Below are 7,749 nucleotides of genomic sequence, written 5' to 3'. Positions count from 1 at the left end.
GACTCTGGAATTATAAGAATTAAGCACAGTGGATTTTCCTAATGATCACACAAAGAAGAGAAGTTTCAGCCTAAAAATATATTCTGTCTTATAACTAATTTGAAAATGATACTAAGATTATAGATGATCAATAAAATGGCCAAATTACGAATAATATTCAGTATGAATAAAATCAGAGCAGTATGACAAAATAATAGGCAAAATGACCCTAGAATTTGGCCGCTCTTGCTTCAAACCCTACCTCTGACACATATTAGTTTCTGCAGGCAACTCTCATAAGCCTTGAAGGCACAGAGAAGTTAGGACACATTTAACATATCAGTGAAATGAAGCTCCAGGGACTCGTGAGATCACAGATCTGGATGTTTCCCTCTCCTCCCCACAAAAAATAAAGTTAGAAGATGTGCTTGGCAGGAACAACTTTTTTGATGGGCTCAGAGAACGTTTCCCATAATACTTACTGTCTCTTGGCTAACAAAGGCAGAGTAGGGATCCATCTTATAAAAGGGGGTCCCACAAAGAAAAGTTCCCCTGTGCCTGTGAGTCTCTCCCATCCCTGGCTCCCCTACATCCAAAATGCAGAAAGTGTACCACTAGGACCCATGTGGGTCCACCTGTCACACCAAAGAAGTTTTCAAAAGCACAGAATGTACTCAAAAAAGCTCCAAAAGATTAGGGGCTTACCATTCAACAAGCTTTACCAAGAAAAAGAAAAAAGAAAGTCTTTCCACAAGCTGAGTAACAGGTTTAGGTATCTCACTGGGAAGCCTTAAGATGTCCCTGGATAAGATCCTGAACTCTGGACAAAATAATTTCATTTGAACTGCTACAGTCTTCAGGTCCATAGGGTGGCTCTATGGTCAGGACCCCAGCAACACAGAGGGTGCTTTGTGACTCTCCCTGTTCAGTGATGGGGATGTGATTCTTCTCCAACCAGGTCTTCAGGCTGAGCTTCCTTTTTTCCAAGTCCTCAGGGTTGTAGGCCTTACTCTCTTCTAGCATGAACATATGCATTAGTTTCTCTCTCACTTCCTGGTTGTCTTCGTTCAAAATTTCAATAGTCTGCACAGCATGTCCCATGACTCCAGTCACAGTCACAGTGCCATCTTCCAGAAAATTCACCAGGACAATACTTAGGGACGAGAGAAAATATACAGCAGGGGAATGAACAAAGACTTATTCCTAAATTGGGGAGAATACAGTAAACTACCTAGAATTCAAAAGAGGAAGAAGCTAGTTGCACCATCCCTGACATATCACCTGCTACCAGAACAAGGCAGAATGCCTTCCATCTTGGAGATGACACAGATGTTCATTCACTGAACACACATATATATTTGTTGCCTATAATATGCAAAGCAGTATTCAAAATGTCTCTTCTTACATGGCCAAATTCTAATTAAAAGTCCATATGATATGAGACCAGGGATTTAAAGATCTAGGACAGAGAATGAGGCAGGGATCCATCCAACTCAGGAGATGATTCTCAGCAATTATCTCTGTTTCCTGAGCCTATTTTAAAATGAGATAAATATTTATAAAGGGGTTCTATAGTTTAGGATGTAAAATAAAATATAGTCAACGTGATTAGAAGACTGAGATTTTCTTATTCTATATACCTTCATGTCACATTAACATAAATTTAAAAAAGAATGAAAAGATATGCCTCGGCTTCCCTTCTCTGAATGCCTATGGTGGTCTAGTTCTAGCCACACCTCCCAAGACCTTCCAAATTAGAAGAGCTATTCCTAATGATTGAAGATCACTCATTTGTTATGAGAAAAATTTTCTTAATTTATGAGGGCCATAAAAATAATAGATGGCTTACAGTAATTGTGCTTTGGCTAGTGTTTATTAATCTCTTTCTTCCACTTAGCCATCACTTACTTCTTTGACATAGTCTACCATGTCATATGACAGAACATAATTTGCCTATAAATGCCACAGATTCCTGGGTGAAAATCCAATGAAAAAGAAATAGAGGGGGCAGCTAGGTGGCTCCTGCATAAAGAGCCAGACCTGGAGATGGTAGATTCTGGGTTCAAATCTGGCCTCAGACACTTCCTAGCTGTGTCATCTTGGGCAAGTCACTTAACCACAACTACCCAGCCCTTATCACTCTTCTGCTTTAGAACCAATACTTAGTATTGATTCTGAGATAGGGAAGGACCTCTTGTCTCCAGGCCTGGTTCTCTATCCACTGAGTCACCTAGCGGCCCCCAACTTATTCGGTTTTAAAAGCAACACATCTGTGGCATAAACAAGGTACTCCTGTAGTTTCTTTGAGACTAAAGCCTTTTTCTTCCCTCTTCTCTCTTTTATCAATGGACTGGCAGAGTTAGGGGCTAGCACAGGGAATGTGAAGGGGAGGAAGCACAGAACCCACCTACTGTTCTTCTCCTGGTGGATCAGTGGCTGTGAGAGCCTTCTCCATTCTTTCATTCAGTAAATATTAAGCACCTATGTTATATCTAGCATTGCTCTGGATAAGCCCTGGTTCCTGTCCTCCTGAAACTTATGGGAGGGCAGGAATAAAATGCATGCAGATAACAATAAGACATGATGTTATATCATGAGGCAAAGTGCCACGTGAAGTAAGAGAGGAAAAATCTCTTAGTATAATGCATATAATTCCTTTAAAAAATCGGGAAGCACAACAGTTATGGCAAAGGAGTACTGACTAAATTACTTCTCAAAGAAAATAGCATTTCCAGACCTCAACTTTTACTATCAATCAGTAATCATCAAAACTCTTGGTACTGCTTAAAAACATAGATCAATGGAACAGACTAGATAAGGAAAAATCAGAAATGACTGAACAAAACAACCCAGTGTTCTACAAAGCTGAGAACTTAATCTACTTGGGGAAGAATACCCTATTTGATAAGAATTTCTAGGAAAACGGGAAAGTAGACTGGCAGAAATTCAATTTGGACACCACCTACCACAATAAGCTTAAAATGTTTTCATGCTCTGAATCGTTAAAGGTCACACCATTGGAAAAAAAAAAAAGTGAAGAGGACCAGCTGAGTACCTTCCGTAGTTATGGTTGGGGGGGAAGATTTCTTAACAACAACAAAAAAATAGAGATAATCATTAAAAGACAAAATAGATAATTTTGATTACATGAAACTGGAAAGTATTTACATGAACAAAATCAGTGCAACAAGGACAAGATGGAAACTCTTGATCAGTAAAAAAAATCTTAGCATAAAATGTCTCTGAAAAGGGAAATATTATTCAGAATGTATAGGGGTGAACTAATAAATTTATAAAAGCCAAAAATAAAATAAAATAAAAAAATTTTTTTAAATCAGGCAACAAGGTTAAGGAGGTAATTCTCAGATTTCCCCCTATTTCTTTTTTTTTTCTCTCTTCTCTTCCTTTCCCTTCCCCCTACTGCCTAGCCCTTACCACTCTTCTGCCTTAGAACAAATACAGAGTATTGATTCTAAGATGGAAGGTAAAGGTTATTAAAAAAAAAAAACTGAGTAAATCACATTTTAGAAAATCAAATCATTCATCCAATAAATATCTGATTGCTTAGCTCATTACCAGGTTTATCACAAGATGATGAATTCTGAAGCCAAAGCAACTGTCAAAAACTGTTTACTAAGCAAAAGAATAGTGAGATAAAAATTCTCAAGGACCTGTTAGGGTTATCTACATACTGAGAATTATTTCTAGTGGAGCAAAAGTTCTTGAAGGCAGGGCAGTTAGCCTCACTCTTATAAACTTGTATCTCCAGTGGCTGGAGTGGTACTTGGCACAGGAGGTGCTGAATATTAAGTGCCAACTTGCTTGCCAATTCTGGATTTCTGATTGACAGCTATAAGAAGCCTCTAATGATTTGCCTGAAAACTGTTATGAGAACTCAGTATCTAAAGGAAGCAGGAATAGCATCACAGAGTACTAGGCAGACAGATACTCTCAGAGTGACAAGTCTTCCCTTCAATCTTACTATGGCCATGAGTGTACGGCTGCATGAAAGTTACTTCACTCTCACTGCCTCAGGTAATACTTGGCAAGGTTGGAGTGTGGAGGACTTCTCTGCACTGGCAGAGGGAATGCAAGAAATCATAGGTTTGGTTCCCTCCCCACAATAGGGAGGTGAATGCTCTTACGATTCAATTTAACAGATATGGCATAATGTATCAAGAAAACAAAGATATTAATCTTTATAAAATCCTTAACTTATCTGATTTTTAAGCCTGGATTTTAATAGACATATTGATATTTCATATAGATGAGAAAAAGAGGGACAAAAAAAAAATAAAGTTGAAGAATAACAAGCCATGGCATACTCACCTAGCAGAGACTGGGTCTGTTGTTAAAACCCATCCTTTATATTCATTCTTCTCACTGGCTGTCACTCTAACTTCTTTATATACATAGTCTTGCCATTCTAATGGGCTTTTCTTTACCCAGTCACTCATGATTGTCAGCTAGAACAATTCAAAAAGCAACTAATTCAGATATTAGAGATGAAAGCAATGCAACATATGCCTATTGTACCCACTCAAGACCCCAAGAACATCAGTGAGTTATCTTAAGTTCTAAAAATTCTAAAAAAAAATAGTAAGTTCTAAAAAAATTACTAGGAATATTTAACAAAATAAAATAAAACAAAACACAATGTGGATAATATGAATTTGTGATCTAAGTCAATATGAAGCCTGCTGGGTTTTTTTCTTCTCTTTGAGTTTGACATTATTGGGCAAAAACTTAAGGGTGCTACAGCACTGTTCTGGAGGAATAGGTCTAGTCTCTGCCCTTAAATTGCAAATAATCAGGCCTAGAGACGGGAGGGCCTAGATTTAAATCTGACCTCAGACACTTCCTAGCTGTGTGACCCTGGGCAAGTCACTTAACCCCCATTGCCTAGCCCTTACCACTCTTCTGCCTTGGAACCAATACACAGTATTGATTCTAAGATGAAAGGTGTGGGTTTAAAAAAAAATTGCAAATAATCTAGGCAGGCAACACAAAAATTTGAGGAAGTTAGAGAATGATTGTAAAAGAATATAAGAGCCAGCACAACCAGAGGAGAGATCAGGTTTCTAGTCTCAGTTCTCCCCATCCCACTGCTGTGTGACCTATGATTCCTAGTTTCCTTCAAATCTCAACTCAAGTGCCAACTTCTACAAAAAAGTGTTTCCTGATGCCCTTATCTACCACTGCCCCCTCCCCCATATTACACTACATTTACTTAAGAATGTAAGCTCCTAGAGGACAGGAATATTTCAGTATTTCTATCTTCAGTGCTAGCATATAGGAGCCACTTAAAAATGCCTGGTAGCAAAATGAAGTTGAATTGGATAAATGCTCTAACATCTTACATATAGACTATGCCATTATTATCATGACATTCACATATCACTAGGGTGGTCCAGTGAATAGTGTTAGATTTGAAGTCAGGAAGAAATGAATTCTAATCCTGCTTCAAGCACTTACCAGCTGTGTAACCCCAAACAAATCACTTAAACTTTGTGAGTCTCTTTCATTCATCACCCTCACGGGATGGTGTCAGGGATCAAAGAGGCAGTATATGAAAAATGAGACAGTATATAAAAAGTGCTTTAAGCATTATATAAACTTTTATTATTATTACTGCATTAGGTATACGCAGTAGACGGAATGCTGGAATTGGATATAAGACCTGAACCCAAAACAATAATTTATTAAGCCCCTATTATGTGCCAAGTACGGTGCTGAGCATTCATATCATTCTAACTCTGACCAAGGTCCAAGCCCCTTTTCTGATGGCCCTGCTCTATTTTTTTTTTTAATTTAAAAACCCTTCCCTTCCCTCTTAGAATACTGTATACTAGTTCCAAGGCAGAACGGTAAGGCTAAGCAATGGAGGTTAAGTGATTTGTCCAGGGTCACACTAATAGAAGTGTCTGCGGTCACATCTGAACCCAGGACATGGCTCTCTATCCACTGAGACACCCAGCTGTCCTGGCACTATTTTTGCCAAAGCTCGAGGAGGCAACGAATGTCCATCCGGAAATTCAGCACCCATCAATTATTTGGGTCGCTAAGTGGCGCGGAGAAAGGCCGGAGGCAGAACGTGGAGTCGCAGAAATCCGAGTACAAATCTGACCCTCGGACCCTGCTCCCTAACGGCGGGGCCCTGGGGGAGTCGTTTAACTATCGCGTGCCTCAGTTCCCGCATCCGTAAAATGGACAATAATAATAACAGCACCTACCTCCCGGGGGGGGGGGGTGGGGGTGGAGGGGATGAGGCTCCGGGTGGTATCTATAAAGCGCTCTCAACTGTTAGTTCAATGCTAGCCAAGAGACTCACTTATAGTCTTCTCCACCACGCCGACGACCCTCACTGATGACCTCACTTCTGGAAGACGCTCCAGCAGCCCTAACCAGCAATGGCCCCAAGGCTTTTCCAACGCCCCAGCCGGGTACTGCGAGCTTCATTCCTCTCACTCCCACAGAATATCCCAGCAGGCAAGACGCGAAGGATAGCAAGTCAGCCTATTGCAGAACCACGCATGCCCACGCGACAGTCGCTTTCAGGTGCTCCAATCTGGGACCAGCATGCTTCGCTCTCCCTTGCGTTACTTCCTTTTTCCCAGAATCCTCTGTTTTGTAGTTCTACGTATTGTACTGTGAAGGAAACCCAACTGCGTGGGCTTGAACACGCCGCTCAATAGCATAACATTTGGTGTTTTATATCTTCTAATTTAGCTGGTTTCGGAGGGGCATTTGGCGTCAAATAACTCAAATTAATTTTTAACTATTTTATTTATTAGCCATTCCCTCTTCAATCCCCTCATTTTACAGATTCCGAAACTGAAGTCCAGAGAGGGTCATACAGAGGCAGAGCAGATTTCGATTCTGATCACTTTGGGCCCAGTCCTCGCTAGATCCCAGGGCCCTCCGTTACAAATTGGAGTCCTTAGAACTCTTTAAAACCTAGAGGAAGTGCCTCATCCGAGATTTATTGAGGGTTTGCCTCCTCCCATTCTTGGAAACTTGCCACCTTTCCTTAGAATGATGTTCCTCTGGGCGGTTTTTTTTTGGGGGGGGGGCGGGGAATAAGGTGGGGTGGGGTTCTGGGCAAAAAACCATGAAAAAGGGCCGTTGAGGAGACAGGTACAATTTTGGGTAGAGGTGTATTTTAAAGGTCTACCAAGCATAAGGTGAACGTTAGGGCTCAGAAAGAGAAAGGGCGCATGTGCAGAATTTGGGGGATTTTCTCTAAATTACAGTTTCCCTTCATTGCAAAGATTCCCAGCATTCATGTGTGATATTCCTTCCCATGTCCTTGTCAGCTATCATGGTAGCTCTTCCTTTATAGGCTTGGAATGATAGGCAAACTCTCATCAGCTGGGAGGAAGGCACAGGGAAACCACAAGGTGGTAATTTTCTACATTCTAATTTACCATATTTGCTAACTGGTAAAAGTCTAGGATCTCAAAGTACCGGGTTCTATCCTCCATCACTGCTCAATTCCATCATAACCAGGCTCTTCCCAAAGAGATAAAGGAAAAGACCTGAACAAAAATATTTATAGCTGAGCTCTTTGTGGTGGCAAAAAAATTGGAAAATGAGGGGGTGCCCTTTGATTGGGGAATGGCTGAACAAATTGTGGTATCTGTTGGTGATGGAACACTGTTGTGCTAAAAGGAATAATGAACTCGAGGAATTCTATGTGAACCGGAACTACCCAGGAATTGATGCAGAGTGAAAAGAGCCGCACCAGTACACAGAGACTATGGCACTCTC

The 7,749-nt window shown here is 40.6% G+C and overlaps 1 protein-coding gene across 1 annotated transcript; it reads right to left on the bottom strand.

Moving 5' to 3' along the window:
* Positions 1 to 681: 681 nt before the first annotated feature.
* On the bottom strand, positions 682 to 6,433 carry GEMIN6 (gem nuclear organelle associated protein 6). Its single transcript, XM_044660629.1, has 3 exons — positions 6,311 to 6,433; positions 4,309 to 4,445; positions 682 to 1,132 (listed from the first exon to the last, which is right to left on the bottom strand). Exons 2-3 carry the CDS (start codon positions 4,434 to 4,436, stop codon positions 757 to 759), a joined length of 504 nt encoding a protein of 167 aa, XP_044516564.1. The 5' UTR covers positions 4,437 to 4,445; positions 6,311 to 6,433; the 3' UTR covers positions 682 to 756.
* Positions 6,434 to 7,749: the final 1,316 nt, after the last annotated feature.

The sequence above is a fragment of the Gracilinanus agilis genome, chromosome 2 (genome assembly GCF_016433145.1).
Source record: "Gracilinanus agilis isolate LMUSP501 chromosome 2, AgileGrace, whole genome shotgun sequence".
Classification (NCBI taxonomy): Eukaryota; Metazoa; Chordata; class Mammalia; order Didelphimorphia; family Didelphidae; genus Gracilinanus; species Gracilinanus agilis.
Note: the sequence above shows the minus strand (reverse complement) of the source record. Positions and strands in the feature narration are given on the sequence as shown.